The following is a 17,752-nucleotide window of genomic DNA, read 5'->3' as shown; positions in this document are numbered from 1 at the left end:
CTCAGCACCCTTGGATGCATTAGATCTGGACCCATGGACTTGTGCATATCCAGCTTTTCCTAATAGTCCTTAACCTGTTCTTTCACCACTGAGGGCTGCTCACCTCCTCCCCATACTGTGCTGCCCAGTGCAGCAGTCTGGGAGCTGACCCTGTCTGTGAAGACCGAGGCAAAAAAAGCACTGAGTACTTCAGCTTTTTCCACATCATCTGTCACTGTGTTGCCTCCTCCATTCAGTAAGCGTCCCACATTTTCCCTGACCTTTCCCTTGTTGCTAACATACCTGTAGAAACCCTTCTTGTTTCCCTTCATCCCCCTTGCTAGCTGCAACTCCACTTCTGTTTTGGCCTTCCTGATTATACCCCTGCATATCTGAGCAATAATTTTATACTCCTCCTTAGTCATCTGTCCAAGTTTCCACATCTTGTAAGCTTCCTTTTTGTGTTTAAGTTCACCAAAGATTTCACGGCTTAGCCAAGCTGGTTGTCTGCCATATTTGTTATTTTTTCTGCACACTGGGATGGTTTGTTCCTGTGCCCTCAATAAGGCTTCTTTAAAAAACAGCCAGCTCTCCTGGACTCCTTTGTCCCTCATATTAGCCTATTCCTTCTTGTGCAGCAGCAGGATTGATTAGGACAGTCCAAACAGTCGCACCCATAAACACCTAATGAAAGCTATGGGGCTGTGCACGGGTCACTCAGCGCAGCAGTGGGCCCAAGAACCCTTTGGGAAAGTCAGCCCAGCCTGACTCCAATTCCGGACTAAGTTTGCATGGCTGGCAGCAAGGGAAGGAAAAAAAAAAAAAGCCAACATATTGCCTGTAAACGGAGCATGTCTGGAGTCTCTGAGAGATGAGCACGGAACCCCACACACCCATTTGTCCACAGCTGCTTTTTTTTCGGAGCATATGCATGCAAAACAAGAAACTACAGGAACTAACAGCTCCCAGCCTGCCACAGTGCAAGTTGGGCAAAGACCTCAGAGCAGGAATACAATGAGATATAGCGTTGGAAACTGACAATGACACAGAATTACTCATGCTAGGGAAGGGTTGTTGTTTTTTTTTTTTTTAAAAAATAACCTACATTGCCCAATTCATTATTCGCTATAAATAACCTGCAATAATGGAAGTGGGGTAACCATGAGCTATATCAGATGAAGGTACATTTGCTGTAAAAGATGTCTCTGCTAATGAGGAGAGCTGATAGTTCCCTTTGGGAGGATTTTATTGGCACTTTGGGTCCCCTGCCAGTCATTTGCAATCACACAGTGTGACAGCTCCAGTTTGCCTGAGACAAGGAGAGGAGGAGAGATCTAGTGCAGATCCCCCACTGGGGTTGCCCTACATAACACGGCATAGTTAAGATGCTGTGCCACATGTTCAAGTTTATAAAATATGATAGAGCAACAGATTTACAGCAAAAGGGATGTCTCTTCCCCCACTCCCTGTTTCAACGTCTCTTTTTCAAAAGCAGGACAGGCCCTGAGGATCTGACAGAATTTGGGTTGAACACAAACCCAGATTCCATTGCTGGTGAAAAATAAACCCGTGGATTGAAAATTGATGACGAGGGGAAGAAAGAGACATGGGCAAGTTAGACATAGCCAGAGGGTACCATTTGTCCCCTTTAGCTTTGGGATTACAGCAGGCCATGCTGCAGAGGGCAGAATGAACTGTGTTACGAGAGGAAGGAAACTGCAATTCCATCACTCAGCCAGAACAAGAATGCTGATGGAGCAACTTCTAACAGCTTGAGAAAGCAAGTGAAGGCCCAAGGCGCTGCCCTGAGATGTGAACAGTGACTTTGGCAAGGTTATTTTTTTTTTAAAGGAACAATTTCTTCCCTCTGGCCATAAGACATACGATTACTATTTCTATAGCGCAGGGCCGCCCAGAGGATTCAGGGGGCCTGGGGCAAAGCAATTTTGGGGGCCCCTTCCATAAAAAAAATTACAATACTGTATTCTCGTGGGGGCCCCTGTGGGGCTCGGGCAAATTGCCCCACATGCTCCCCGCCAGGGGCGCGACCCTGGGAAAAATAAACCTTCCACATCTCGGCACAAACCAGTTTGAGAAAACTTCTTTACAAGGTATCGCTGGTTCTCGAGCATCAGCTAGTGCTAAAAGGCACTAAAGCTCATTAAAAGGTTAGAGAAATATTTTCCGTCAAACTTTTTTTGGATCGAAAACTAGGGGTTTTTAAAAAGCGGAAAAAAAATTGCGGACAATGTCTGCTTTCCTTCAAAATTTGTTGTGTTTTTTTAATTGAAAAGCTGAAATTAGTCGGCCAAAACCTGAATATGGTTTGGGTTTCAGAGCGTGTGGCCAAATTTTTGCTGCTTGCTGTGTTTGATTGTTTAAAGAAACACTAAAAAATTTCTGCTTAAAAAAATCCAAAACTTTTGAACCACCTCAGCTTGTGACCAAACGCCTGAGCCCACCCAGTCAGAGATTTTTCCAGGTTTCTGATTCTGCTGGCTTCTTGACTCATATCTGTCTCCATAACTTTGGGTTCATTTAGGTTAGAACATAAGAACAGCCATACTGGGTCAAACCAAAGGTCCATCCAGCCAGTATCCTGTCTACTACTGACAATGGCCAATGCCAAGTGCCCAGAGGGAGTGAACCTAACAGGTAATGATCAAGTGTGATCTCTCTCCTGCCATCCATCTCCACCCTCTGACAAACAGAGGCTAGGGACACCATTCGTTACCCATCCTGGCTAATAGCCATTAATGGACTTAACTTCCATGCATTTATCTGTTTCCTAGAGACTGACTCCATGGGGTCCCTCACAAACTGGACGGTTACTGTGGGTTTGTCTTTAGTATAGCTTATGTACATGCTCCACAACTGAGCATTTGAGCTCTGTTCCAGAAATCTGGGATGAGCCTATGTTGTGAAAACTGACATGCTCAAAATAGCACATGCATGTGAATGGACACAGGGTGCTAAAATTAAATTAACCCAGGGTTCTCAAACTGGGGGTCGGGACCCCTGCAGGGGTCACAAGGTTATTACTGGGGGTTGTGACTGTCAGCCTCCACCTCAAACCCCGCTTTGCCTCCAGCATTTATAATAGTGTTAAATATATAAAAAAGTGTTTTCAATATTATGGGGGAGGGGGTCACACTCAGAGGTTTGCTATGTGAAAGGGGTCACCAGAACAAAAAAAGTTTGAGAACCACTGAATTAACCCCTCTGAAGCCTCAGGGAATGCAGGGGAGGGGGAGGGGGGTCCCTTGGTAGGGTCAGGAAAGAGGTAGGTGGTGTAGGATATTGCTCTTCTCATGTGATCCCTCCTCCCCCAGTGGCTAATTTTAAATGAAGCTACTCTCCCCCACCTGACATGAATCTCCCTATGGCACTGAAATTGAAATATAGACTATAATTTGGCATTGAGAAGTGAAAGGATGGTAGCCCTAATGGAAAAGCTAACAGCTTGGCTCTTCTGCAAGCCTCAAACTGCTGATGAGCTTTAGAGTAGGGAAGGCTGTGCCTCCCAAACAGCCTAGCCCTGCCCCTATCTGACCCCCCTACTTCCTGCCCCCCAACTGCCTACCCCCCTTAGAATCCCGACCCATTCTGTTCCTGGCACCCCTTCCTCACCCGGAGCCTCAGTGCATCGTATCCAGCAGTGTCCCTGAACAGCGGTGCAGTGTGGCTCCCGCGGAGCTCCTGAGCTCCGCCCTGCTCAAAGCCACGTGGTAAGGGAGAGGGCTGGGCGCTCAGGAGTCCTGCGGAGCCACAGGGCACTGCTATTCAGGGACGCTGCTGGATCTGCTGAGGCTCCGGGTGAGGGGCGGAGGCGGGTCGGGCTGCGGCGGGAGCCTCGCCCGTTCTCTTGGGGGCCCCTGCGGAGCCCGGGGCCTGGGGCAAATTGCCCCACTTGCCCCCCCCCCGGGCGGCCCTGCTATAGTGTCTCGGGTTTGCCTGGTGCTTAACAATCTGAGCCTTGGCTTGCCATGGGTGACTGGCTGCTTTCCTAATCAGGTGGAACCCATCTTCCGTTATACAATGAGATCTGCAGAGCCTGCCCATGTGACAAATGGCAGCAGAAAGACTCGTAAAAGACACATGAAGCATGGTTCACTAGCCCCAGGCAGGCACCAGGAACAGGCACCATTCCTCATCCTAATAGTTCTTGTTTGGATTTTTATAAGGAGACTTGTCAATTACTACCCACTGAATTGTGGACAAAAGCCACTTGACAAATATCTGAGGGGAGGGAGAGGATAGTAAAAGAAAAAGTGGCTCATACAAAAGAGCTAGGTTGCAAAGGCAGCCAATGAAAATGGTGTTTGTGTCATCTCGTGATCCCAGGCTAACAGCTGCAGTTTCACCACCTTGCCCCGCCCTCCATCATTTACTAGTAGCTTTGGCTCACTTATGTGCTTGGAGGTGAATGTGATTAAAGGTGAGCTGGTTGTCTGGTGACCCCCTGATGTTACACATTTGACTAGTATCAATTTTTTTGAAAGAAGAAGTCTTGTGTTTTCATGGCACCATGTTTCTCTTCTGTGTAATGACAAAGCCACCTGCTGATAGCTCAGTGAACCTGAGATCTGCTTGGGCAGTTAATAAGCAAGGCTAGAACCAAGCAGTTAAAGAGGCTGAAGGATCCTCATGATTTCCTATAAGATTCTTTGTCCCCATGCTGCTAAACTAGTACATTTAATGCAGTGATACTGAAACTGCAGGGGCCCTGATCAGCCCGGACATAAGCAGATGCAGCATCACTGCAGTCAATGGAGCTGAGCTACATCAACATACACCAAGGATGCATTTCTGGGTAAGAAGAATGTCTAAGGGTTGATAGAAGGTTGCAGAGCCTTTCATTTTATGCGATTGGTTTGAATACAGCCCAGATCAATAGCAGCCTAAAGTCTTGATGGCTGCTCAGTTGTCCATGTGAAATGAATTCTCAGGTGGGTTGTTAGTCCAGCTCCCGGTAAAAAAGTGTCCACCACATGGACATCACCATTTTAAGCAACTGGTACCACTAGAGGCAGCTACAGAGATCTCAAAGGCTGATGAGCATGGAGATTCAACTTCCCTCTACATCCTCTTGAAGGCAAGACCCTGCAAAGCCAAGCTAAGGGACGCTGGTGGGACTTTGTATGGAGGAAACTGGCTCTGCTCATCATCCACCCATTCTGGGGAGTGCACCCCATCAGAGAGCAGAGGGCTCTGGCACAGCCTTGCTTGCAGACATCTGTCACTCCTGGTGATGCTGACGTATGCCATCTGAACTGTAAGCCTTCCTCAGATGGGCTTTTCCCCAGAGAAGTCCAGCTCTGAGCACTAACAGAGTTTGCTGTGTTGAGGTCTTGCACAAAAGCCTCTTCCCCATCCTGGCAGGGCCAGCTCTAGGTTTTTTGCCACCCCAAGCAAAACAAAACAAAACAAAACAAAAAAACCTCCAAGAGCACAACTGCCAAAGCACAAAAAAAAAAACAAAAAACCCTACCCAGAATGCTGCCCCTGGAATTGTGCCGCCCCAAGCACGTGCTTGGTTTGCTGGTGTCGAGAGCCGGTCCTGCATGCTGGTCTAACATCTCCAGAGCCTGATAAATGAGCATCTTAAGCTGGAGGGCCAGATCCGCACCTGGTGTAAATCAACGCAGCTCCTTTGCCTTGCTCTGGCTTGATGGAGTGCCACTCCCCTCCTCCGCTCTATTGGCACCCACCTGTCTATGCTCGAGAGGCCAACAGGGCAGATCTAATAGGATGAGTGGTATGTTAGAGGCCAGGGATATTTTAAAGCAAGCAGTACAGGGGGCCACCATCTTTTGTCAGTAGATTGCTGGACTGGCTACTCAAAGAACCTGGTCAAGCTGCATTTGCCACCCTATCAGGAGCCATGCCAACCAGAGCCCATAAGGGTGGGCCTGAAAATCCTGCTGATGGCTTCGAGGACTGTGGGAGCGCTCAAGACAGCCAGACATCCTTCAACAGTCTATCCCTAGGACCCTTAGAGAGAGATCAACAGCTGCCTAGTGCTTTGGGGTTTGGTTACTTCTCTGCAGGAAGTGACGGTTTCCTGGGTGCCTGGCAGACCCCAACTGCGACTAAATAAAGCCCCGTCTTACCCTTCTTTCCCTCGGTTGTAGATGGCCAGATCTTCCCTGATCCCTTCCTCCTCCTTGAAGTTCTCCCAGTCCAGTTTGGATTTCTCCAGCGTGCTCATCTTCTGCTTTTTGGAGCCAATCTTTCCCAGGAGGCTGCTCATGCCACTTGCCTTCTTCACCCTGATAGAGACAATAAAGCAGACACTCATTATTTACTGGGAGAAGATGTCATTATCACCTCAAATCAAAACAGAGATGAGAAATGCTATGTGTGAACCAGGTGGCCCCAGCTAAGGAGAACGGTTTCCTTTGCTCAGATCAACCCCTGCGTCAGAGACACTCCAGCCAACAAGCCACATTTCCTTGGAGTCTCTTATCCCATGCAGATCTGATGGGCAGAATCTCTTTGAGGTGAAAAGAGCTTCTGCCCTGCAAGCTCACAACGCACCGTGAACAGCAAGACCAGGGCAGGGAGGGGAGGGGGCATAGCTCCATACCCTGCTTTAAGGAGCTAATGGAAGAAGATGCATAAGGAGCCTATCTGTGATGGAAGACCCTGGGGTACGGTGAGAACAAGGACTGCTTGAACTGGGGTGATATGGATTATACTTTGGGACTATCTGCACTATGCATTGTTAATAAACTGTTTATTATGAAGCCACTGCTTCAGGAGACCCATACACTACCTGGGGCAGACACAGAGCTTAAGAGTCCCCTTCTAATACATAAGGCTAAATGAAAAAGCAGGGTCTGTTGGCTTGTGCGGAGCAGGGGGGAGAGAAAAGCATGGAGACTGGGAAGCCCTTTGAGGCTTGCACAGCAGTGGCACGCACAGTGGCGTGAATCATATCAGCCATAGCCACCTCTGCAGCGCTACTAAAGTGAAGAGGCTGATGGCCACATAAGTATAACAAACGGGAAGCATATCACATAACTAGGAAGGAGCAGCTGGCCAGCTCCCTGTAAAGCAGTGACCTCCTCCGGGGTGCCCCCTTGTGGCCTCGTAACAGCCCTGCAAGTGGCCCTTCGCCTCAGTTTCCTTTTGAGACCCCAGTAAGTCCATGGAAGCAGATCTAGTCCGTCAACATCGTTTATTAACAATGCATAGTGCAGACAGTCCCAAAGTATAATCCATATCACCCCAGTTCAAGCAGTCCTTGTTCTCACCGTACCCCAGGGTCTTCCATCACAGATAGGCTCCTTATGCATCTTCTTCCATCCCAGCCCTTCCTTTTAGGGTACAACCCCACTCTCCCCTGCAGGAACTCCCGCAGCCTCTCCGCTGGGAGAGTATCTTTACCAGGGAAGCATCCCTCCACCTCCAGCCCTCTCACGGTTACTCTGGGTCAGCTCTCCAGCAAGGAGACATCGGCTGGTGAGCTCCCCTGCTGCTCCCCCTTCCTTCAGCTTTCTCTGGGCCCCTCCAGCTCAGAGCCAGCCAGCATCTACCTCTGCTGCTGCTCTGGTCCTGGCTCTCTGGCTTGAGGACGTCAGCCAGCAAACCCCTCTTGCTGTTTCCCTGCCTTCAGCCTTTTCCCAGGAGCTGTCTTGTCTAACTGGCAGCTCTTATCTCCTGCCTGCCCTTTTTATAACCCCCCAGGTGCTGCCTTGCCCTCTTAATTGGCCCAACTAGGAGCACCTACAATGGAGCAGGAGAGCTTAGCCCAGCACATGATTTGCCAGCCATTCTGTTACACTCCTTGTGATACACTATTGCCACCGCAATAAGAACACCCCACTAGACCTCTAGACTAGCATGGGCTTAATATTACCTTCCCCCACCAGAACACTAGAGGCTTGGATAATATGGTGATGGAAACAGCAGGAATCCCCAGTCAGCCAGGCAACACCCATCCCTCATGCTCTCATCCGTATAACACATCAGCACCTTTGACTCTCTGCCCCCTGGGATCCTAGATTCTTGCCTCAGGCTGGATCTCTGGGATCTCAGAGGTGTCTGATGGACATAAGCAAGCCCGGATGTGTATGGTTATGAGCAGAGGACACCTTCCCACGCACACCGGATCTGTTCCTGATGCGAGATAGTTGTCTACCATGCTGCACCAGCAGAGGCACCCAAATCCAACAAGGGAAAGTTATTCTGCTGGTTTGGCTTAGAAAATTCTGCAAAACTTCCTGGTTGAATCAATTGTGGGAAATTCTGATCCAATCCCAAGTGTGAGTTATCCAGGATTGTTTGTGAAATGGTCTCTACTGGGCTCTCTCTCGCTCTTATGCTTCCTGGTGCTCCCCTCCCCCCGTATGCTACAGGAAGGGGTGCAGCAGGTGTTATTCAGAGTCCAGCAAGGCCCAGCCCCTTGCCGGCATCCAGTGGAGAGCAGTTGTTACAGCAGTGAACAGTGAGGAAAAAAACAAGAAATCACAAATCTGTGACTCTTGGGATAAAACACTAACTTTAGTGACCAAATATCAGAGGGGTAGCCGTGTTAGTCTGGATCTGTAAAAGCAGCAGAGAATCCTGTGGCACCTTATAGACTAACAGATGTATTGGAGCATGAGCTTTCGTGGGTGAATACCCACTTCGTCGGATGCATGTAGTGGAAATTTCCAATACATGCATCTGACGAAGTGGGTATTCACCCACGAAAGCTCATGCTCCAAAACGTCTGTTAGTCTATAAGGTGCCACAGGATTCTCTGCTGCTTTTAGTGACCAAAATCATCCCCATTGTCCAGGGGAAACCAAGGCACCAAACAAGGAATGACCTGCCCTAGGTCATAAAGGCAACAGGTCTCCTGATTCCCATTCCCCTGCTCTGTACCACTAGGCCTCATTCTCTCCCTTGGCAGATTAAAGATCTGTCAGCACATCATAACTCCACTGGCCTTGAGCTGTCAGTCTCATAGCATGGGGCAGCGTAGCAGAGAGCACTCCCACCTGTTCAATGCAAAAAGGAGCTGAAAGTCAAACCCAAGCAGTGCCGCACAGCGTGACCCCACCACCTCCAGTCTGGGCTGGGAAATGCACCTATGATGTGAATAAGCCAGGCCAACAGGCTCAGTATCAGATGCAGTCAATCCTCGAAGCCAGAAATGGCAATGCATGCTCATGTTAACCCATCCTGCAATCATCAGCACCCCACCCCTGCTGCACTCCTTATTTACAAGCATTCTCCAGTCCTTCATTTCTGCACAGTTGTGAAAAGCCTGAAAGGAAACAATTTGCTTTCCAGAGTGATGGGGGTGGGATGGATGGGGGTGCAGGTGCATGCAAGAGATTGCTCCGATCCACACTGAACACCCAAACTCAAGCATACGCTTCACGTGCGTTGCTGTTCCTTGGGAAAGCATCCAAATCCGTCCTTATCAGGTCATTAACACAGTTTATGTTTCCCTAATTTGCAAGCTTCTGAAGAAAAATAATTCAATAGTTTCTATGAGACTAAATCCAGGAAGATGGATTTTTACAGGCTTCAGCCAGAAGACTCTCCAGACAAGCACGGCTCGCCGCAGTGCCTGCCATTTCCTGACATTGGCTGGTCTATTGGGGAGCAATGCTGCTCGGGGATCTGAATCCAGATCAGACTGTGTTTGCACGACAGCTACGGTATGTGAAGGGCAGGCTCACTGTGGCAGGTGTGCATTAGAGGCCACTCCTGTTCAGACTGGTCTGGTCCACGGTCTGTGAGCTGCCCCAACAGTTCTCCTTGTCCATCGCTAGGGTAACATTTCGGTAGCAGGCACTTTTCAGCTTGGATGGACACTGCTCGGTCCTTGATTGTTTTGTTCTCCTCAATGTTCCATGCAGCTACTGGCAATACTGGGGAGCCCAACCTGCACCTTCCTGAGGCCTCCTTTTGCCCTTCCCCCTCTCATTACACAGATCCCAGATTGCTACAGTTCTCCTCCCACGTGGGAGGGTCTAGTTCATGTTGCCTTGACAGGCCAGCCAGGTGTCCCAGTGGAGCACAGCCAGGCTAACCCTGGCCTCTGGCGTGGAGTGCAGTGGCTCTGCTGAGCCCTCATCCTCAGCTGGTTTGAGGAACGAGAAACCAAGGGCCGGTCAAACCTGGGGGAGGAGCACACAGTGTAATCCTTCTCACCACGGAGCTCACCAGCCTCCATGTATGTGCCAGTGGGGCTGGGCTGAATGCATCCTGAAGAAAGGTACCCAGAGCAGGCAGTCACATCCCTGCCAGGAATACATCCCAGCTGAAAAGCATCTATCCACTTCATAACACGCACCCTTCTACTCTTAATAACCAACCTCACCCTTACCGCCAGAGACTCAGAGCCTGCTCCCTTTTGACCCGTCTGTCTCCACCTTTGCAGTTTTCAAAGTACTGCAGACGTCTGTACAGATGAAAGAGAACTAGACTGTAGGAGTTTTGGGAGGAGGATTTGGCAGATTGGGTTCTGGTACCTGCAAAGGCACAGACTGCAGTTTGAGGTTGCAGCTGGATGTTTTGGTTTAAATGATCAGCAGTGACAGAGTTGACATGTCAAACTGAGTCAATGATGCATCAAGGTGTATGGAGCAAGCATTGTTTTGGGCTGCCTCAGGAAGACAGCTCTGCATCAGTTCACCTTCAGTCCAGTTTGAAGGTTATCTTGATAACCATGGGGGCTTGCAAGCACTATCATTAAATAGAAACACAGTTCCACAGCAAATTGAATCCTGGAACTCACTGGTTGCTGTCTAACCGGGCTGATGGCTCAGTTCTAAGCCCAGCTTAAAGCAGGAACATTTAACATTCCCATTACTGGAAAGATTCCTAAGCAAAGCTACAGTATTCTCCCATGTCTCTAGGGCAGTGGTCTCCAAACATTTCTGATCACGCACCACTATCAGTAAAAACTTTTTGAGCATGCACCCCCAATAGATGTATAAATTATATACTCGTACTACTATACTAATATATAATGTACATTACAGAACATAAAAAATAGAAATTAAAAAAGGATGAGATAAAGATGAAATAAACAATATTTTTAAAATAACGTTTATTGTGTTTTATTTATTAACGGTACAAAAAACTTCTTGCTCTCAAAAAATTATGATTAATATTTTTTAATGAGAGCAATGTGATTGAATATACGTCATTATTTCTGAAAATCTTGGTTTAACACTGTGATGCAGCGATTTGAAGGTCTGGATTAGGGTTAGTGTCTGGGAAGGGGCTCAGGGTGGGAGTGTAGGGTCTGGGAGGGAGTTAGGGTGCGGGAGGCCGCTCAGGGTGGGGGTGCGGGGTCTGGGAAGGAGTTAGGGTGCAGGAGGGCACTCAGAGTGGGGGTGCGGGGTCTGAGAGGGAGTTAGGATGTGGGAAGGCACTCAAGGTGGGGGTGCAGGAGGCAGCTCAGGGCTGGGGCAGGCACAGGTTACAGAGCACTTACCTGGGGCAGCTCCTGTTTGGTGCAGGGGGTGTGCAGTTGGCTCTGTGCAGCACGGCACCGCGCCCATGGCCACAATTCTGGGAGCTGCCATTGGGGCACAGCAGGAGGAGTGCCGCCGGAGGGAGGAAGGTGGCCAGAGTGGGGAGGCAATGAGTGAGCAGGGAAGCTGCCCCCCCCCAGGCAAGGCCCAGGGCCCTCGCCTGCAGCTCTAAAGCCCCTTTTGGAATGCGGCTCTGCGAGCACAGGCCGGACAACTCAGGAGGAGCAGGGGCAGCCGCGCAGCCAGCGGCCGGAGAGAAGCGGCATTTTCCCCTTCAAAGCACCACTTCTCTCCAGCCAGCTTTGAAGGGGAAAGCGCTGCTTCTTTCCCGCTGCTGGCTGCATGGCTGCCCCTGCTCCTCCAGGGGCCGGAGGACTCAGGGCCACATTCCAAAAGTGGCTTTAGAGCTGCAGGCCGGGGCCCTGGGACCCCTAAAGCCCCTGCATTCTGGGTGGCCCTGCTTGCGGATGGTGGAGGGCAGCTTCCCCGCTCGCTTGTTCCCTCCCTCCTCCAGCCACCCTCCCACCTCGCCCCCCCCAGCGGCACTCCTCCTGCCGTGCCCCCCAATGGATTGTCTTGCACACCACCTGGGATGCGCGCACCCCACTTTGGAGACCACTGTTCTAGGGTGCAGTTGTACCTTTCTAGATGCCTCTGACATCATGCAAAAAACCTTCCCACAGGAATACAAGGGCAAAGAAAGCAGCTACTGGCACTCTGCTTGCAAGAGAGAACACCCAGGAGCAGATGATTGTGCGTTTGCCATGCAGAAGTGCCAATTCTAATATCAGATGTCTGTTTAAATTGTGGAAAAAAAAACCCGAGATGACAAAATAGGAGGAAAACAAACAAACAAAATATTGGGCTAGTGCCCCCCACAGCATTCCCTGAACTAAACACAACTGAGTGGAATGAGTAACACGCACAGCAGCTTGATACACTGAACCGTGAGAATGCTTTAAACCCCTTGCTCCGGCACAGACCAAGGGGAGAATGTACATAAACACACATGCATTCTGTAGGACAGGAGGTAACTCGAGGGTGCGTAGAAACATGGCTACCATGGCAACGGGCGTGAGCTAAAGAACCTATACAGACAGATGTTTCCAATCACCTTAATCTCATTATTTGCTTCTGCTCATCGGTGCTAGGCAGACAGCTATGTGCAAGTTGGACAGGGTATGAGACAGGAGTTGGCCCATGCCAAGAGGTGTCCAGTTATTGCGATTTGTTACATGCTGATGTGCTAGGTCCTGACCAAGGTGCACAGTGAACATGCTCACTGCCCCAGCAGCTTACAAGACAAGATGCACTGGGAGACCCAACTTATTTTTTAAGTCTCCTTCTCTTCTCCTTATTTCTAGAGTGGGATGCAAAGGCGAGATTAGAGTTAACAGGATGCTGTGCATATGTGTAACTTGCTGGACCAATATTTAGTACAATTTCACCTGCCTTTAAACTGGGAACTGGATGGAAAGGGTGTCTGTAAATTCCTCTGTCTTCTTTGGAAATGTTCTGTCCCTCATATGTCCTCAGTGACACCACACCACTGAGAACAAATAGATACCAGAAGGTACTACTTCCTCTTCCCTGGCCATTCTTCAGCAGGTGGACGCACACAACTGCGACTACAGTGAAATCCAGCTGGGGGCTCTCTTGATGAAGACGCCTAAGAAGCTTGTCTGAGATGACTTTCCCCAAATTCTGATCAATTGCAGCAGACCGTTTAGTGCTCCAGATGCACGGCCCACAGCAACACAGCTTGGGATATGTTCACCTTAAGGCATCAAATGCCTGTCCCACCCAACTCCCATCCATTTCCAAGAGTGAAGGGGGTCAAAAAGAAATGGATCTGGGCTGGAGAAATGAGGACACTACTGGCTCTGCAGGTCGGGCAAGGGCACTGCTTGGGGAAAGCAGCTTTCCATCTCCTTGTTTTCCCCTCCATGGGAATTCCCAGCCGTTCCCCTGCCATGATGTGCAGCCCAAGTCCCACCAAGCGGGTGTTTTTTGGAGTGGGGAAGTGAAGGGCTGTGGCCAGGTGGCAGAGAACATCACAGGAACAGAACTCCTGTGGGAGCCACACGCCATGCGTAGTGCAGGGGACTGAGAGAGAGCACATAGGAACAAGGACTTTGTAAAAGGACCTGTCCTTGGCAGGATCTGGGGGTAACCAGTGCAGAGCAAAACTCAGAGTTATAGCAGTGTAGCGGGGTGGACCTCCGCTCCTGCCCTGAAGGGTTAAAAACAGCTCTGGGAGGGGGCTGTGGCTGGAGAAAGCAGCTCGAAAAGGCTGGGCTGATTGGGGGACGTGGCTGCAGTTAGGGCCATGCCACAAACAGACTCAGCTGGCCCTATTAAAGGCAGAGAAGTCAGGGGTAGACAACTCTCCCTCTGCCTGTAGAGGGAGAAAGGCCTGGCTGCAGGGAGCTAAAGACAGAGTACCTGAGTGGAGCAGGGCTGGGGACAGTCGGCTGAGGAGCTGGGGAGCTCTAGCCTGGAAAGCCCCAGGCTGCAGCCTAAAGAAAGCCAAGGGGTACTAGGGGTTGCAGAAGGCAGCCCAGGGGTAGGCCAAGGCAGTAGGTCCAAACCCTCCTTGCCTGATGAGTAGGCTGATACTGCAGTCTGCCCCAGGGTGTGGGGCTAGATGATAACTGGCAGTAGCCATACACTGAAGTGAGGTGTGGATAGAGGGTGAGGGTTTCCCAGGGAGGGGATACCCTGAGAGAAAGGGGTTACTGCCAGGGGGCAGCACCCCAGGTAACAGGGCACCGGGGTCCTGGGAGGGACACAGGGCCAGAGGACAGGCGGATCACCGGCCTGCAGAGGGCGCTCCAGAGCTGGAAACGAGCTAATTCCCAGGAGTCACCGGCAGACGGTGCCGCAGGGGTGAGTCTCCATGTCTACAAGCAGTAAATGCTACTGGAAGGCAGATAAAACCTCATGCTTCAGGGCTTAAGTCAACGTTTAAGCACTAGACATTAGGATGAAACCATCAGGGAAGGCAGATCTTCCCACATATGCCTACTGACGGGCTTCTTGCATCTTCCTCTTCAGCAGCTGGTGCCGGCCACACTGCAGACAGGATGCTGGGTGAGCTGGGCTGGGGGTTCAAGGCAGGCTGGCTACTCCTATGTTCCCTGTGACTGTGTATGCGGGAGATGGCGTTGGACGGAGTCAGTCACCATTCTGAAGGACACGTGTGAGATCTTCTTGCTCTGTGCAGCAGCTCTGAACTCCCAAAATAAATCCAACAGCAAACCCCCACAGTAGATGAGAGCTGTTGAGCTTGTGCCAAAACCGAAGGCTATTAAAGTCTAATTAGGGAGTCGTACGGCATTATATGCCTCGACGGTTTGAACAGCAGGAAAAGGGGATAGATTAGCTGCGTTGAATGCCAACTTGAGGAATTATTACTCTTTTTGTAGTCATTAAGGGTATCTGCTGTGGCATCTTTAATCATTCTTACACTTAATGGAGAGAAGGCAATTCGCTTAGGTGCAAAGGGATCATTCCATGTGTGCGTGGATTCCTGAGATCATCGTCATGACAGCAGAATTATAATCACCTACTTAGTTAGCAAGCCCTAACTTTCCATGCTTAGAACCTGGAGAGATAGTGCAGTCCCGATCCAGCAGCAGATCCGTGTAAGGGAACTCTGGTTGGTTCTGCCTGGATGTAAGGGGCCACCTGCTCACAGCCAACTGCAAGCTCTTTGGAGCAGGGGTTGGCTCTCCCAGTGTGTTTGTGCCCAGCACAGCGTGGTGTCCTGATCCCTGGTAGGACCTCTAGGAACTATCACAGCGCTAATAGTAAACAACAGTGATAACACTACGCTCTACGTTACAAGGGCATACTGATCTCAGCAAGGCCAATCCCAGGCATTCAAAAATCATGAGCTTGTCCCACAGTCTGTAGAACAGTACATTTGGGGTTCCTTTTGTTTGCCTTTACGTTTCCAGCAGCACTGGGGATGAAATGGAATGAAAGCTGCTCGGCAATCGATTCTCAGTTGCAGTTTCCAGTTGCTCCCGGCTGAGTTAGGATCTTGGGGCACTTTGGCTCAGCCCCTATTCCCTTCTCCCCACTGTGTACCACATGGCGTGTTACGGTCCTAAAGCCAGGCAGGATCTCTTCTGGCCTGCAGCAGTGCAGATTACAAAGGGCTTGCTGGCCTTCGATTCATAAGCAGCAAACCCTGGATGATAAAATCTGATGGTGCTGAAACTTGGCCAGTGCGGGACTGCCAAATGAAACTTCCCTGCCCCACTCCATGGTCAAACTGGGAGAAGCAGCATAATCAGATGCACCTGAGGGGAACTGTTAGTGATGTGCATAGACAAACCATTCATGGGCCAAGACTCGGCCTTCTTCCTCCTTTCAAAAAGTGGCTATTAAGCATAGCTGCTAGTAACCCACCTATAATTGTATTTTTGTCAATGAACATCTTGTGAATGAATAAGTGGCCGCTGCAGCGTGGAAGAGCTCGCGCAGGCATCCAGCTTATTTTACAGCCGCTGGTTCTTGCAGGGTATCCAGCATGCCACAGCAGCTGAAGAATGGAGAAGAACATAAGATGACAAAGCTAGACATTTTTCTCTTGAACCCCCTTTAGGAGAGATCTTTGTGCTGCTGCACCCTCAGTGACTTGGAGAAGCCCATCAAGCCCTAGCAAATCTTTAAAAGCACAGCATTGCCCTGGCAAAGAGAGCCAATGGGGAATTACACTCTGCATCAGAACACAGTGCAAAACTTCCTGCTCACCTCAGACACGGTTGGCCGAGCCAGGGTGGTTCACTGGACGCCACTGGAAGGGAAGGCAGGGGTTTCTGAGGACTTGGGTGAAGTTGCGTGAATCCATGTTATGAAGCATGGAGCTGCAGTGGTTTTGTTAAAATCCTGTTATAATTATAGACCTGTTGTCCATGTGTTTTTCACCAGCTTCTGCCCAGCACAAGACCTATCCAGCCCCACACCAAGTGTTTTGGGAGCTATCCCTTCTCCATCCCACGTGCAGAGGGAGCAGAAGATAAAACAAAGGACTTGGGAGGCAGCACAGGTGTGTACATATTCACCCTAGACCAACGCAGCTCTAATCTACGGCCTCCTTCATACCACCATGGGCCTCTTCCAGCTCACCAGGACTTTCCTACAAGCACATAATGGAGCACATCAGCATGGGATGCTGTTGAGCCACATTCAGCTCAGGCCCTAGGGTGAGGCTTTGATACCAAGATGATGGGCACCTTACATCCCCCCACAAAGCACTCCCAGGCTCCTCTCCACCTCCTGCAGCAGAGAGAACACTGCATCGCTCCCTAGCACCTTCAATCAAAGATTTCCAGGCGTGGCTAGACACAGAGTCATGGTGTACATCTTCCAGCCCCACTGTGATGGAGGGTTTTCTCCCCTTTTCATACAGGGCAGAACTGACACGCAGAGAGATTCAGTGATTTTCCCAAGGTCACCAAGGGAACCTGTGCCAGAGCCAGGTGCAGAACCTCCCTCTGCCCCTGTGCCATTCTGCACCCACAAGAGCCTCCAGAAGTTAGTTTACCTGGAGATTTACCGCTAAAAATGCTGGTTTGTAACTGCGCTCTAAACCTGGTTTTCAGGGGAAGGTGCGGGCCAAGTTCCCATTTTTTAAGAGAAAACACTGGGGGTCAGTTTTGTAAGGGTCTAGGCAGTGAGAGACAGTGTAACAGACAGGAGCGCGGCACTACCTAGGCACAAGAGACGGCATCCCACCCTCAGTTCCTCATTTGCCGTGGACGGCAGGCTGCACAATTCAAGCCCTCCCAGAAGACCCATTACCTCACTGTTGCATGGGATAGTAGGCACATTACTCTTGGGGAAACGCAAGGGGACTGCACAGCTCAACGGCTTTGCAGAGTCCCAACCATAAGAAAACCTGACCCCAAACTGCCAGATTAACAATTTCCTGCTGGCTGCTTGTGGGGCAGAGGAAGGCTTTGGGGGAGTCCCATACTGATGGTCTACACAGGGACATTGGCAATCAAAAGTGAAGGGGTGCAACGGGATGGCGCTTCGCTCCACATGGCAGCTACGTCAGGTAGCTCTGCAGAGGGTGTGTGTATTATCAGACCTTAGACCTGCTGCTACGCTCCTCACTAGCCCTCTGCTGAACTAGTGTCTGCAATGTTATTCCCTTGCAGTGCAGCCGAGGAAGCTGCGCACCTGGTCTCCACACACCACAGTGCTTGCCAATGGCACAGAACAATTTAATGAAGTACAATCACTTGCCTTCCCTCCCCCCCCCCCCCCCC

At 50.2% G+C, this 17,752-nt stretch overlaps 1 protein-coding gene across 1 annotated transcript in view; it reads right to left on the bottom strand.

Moving 5' to 3' along the window:
* CFDP1 (craniofacial development protein 1) overlaps positions 1–17,752 on the bottom strand; it is a 146,573-nt gene that overhangs the window by 10,434 nt on the left and 118,387 nt on the right. The window contains exon 6 of the mRNA XM_032792257.2: positions 6,093–6,251. Within this exon, the coding sequence (XP_032648148.1) occupies positions 6,093–6,251 (159 nt within the window). The remainder of the gene's footprint in view (positions 1–6,092; positions 6,252–17,752) is intronic.

The sequence above is a fragment of the Chelonoidis abingdonii genome, chromosome 19 (genome assembly GCF_003597395.2).
Source record: "Chelonoidis abingdonii isolate Lonesome George chromosome 19, CheloAbing_2.0, whole genome shotgun sequence".
NCBI lineage: Eukaryota > Metazoa > Chordata > Testudines > Testudinidae > Chelonoidis > Chelonoidis abingdonii.
Note: the sequence above shows the minus strand (reverse complement) of the source record. Positions and strands in the feature narration are given on the sequence as shown.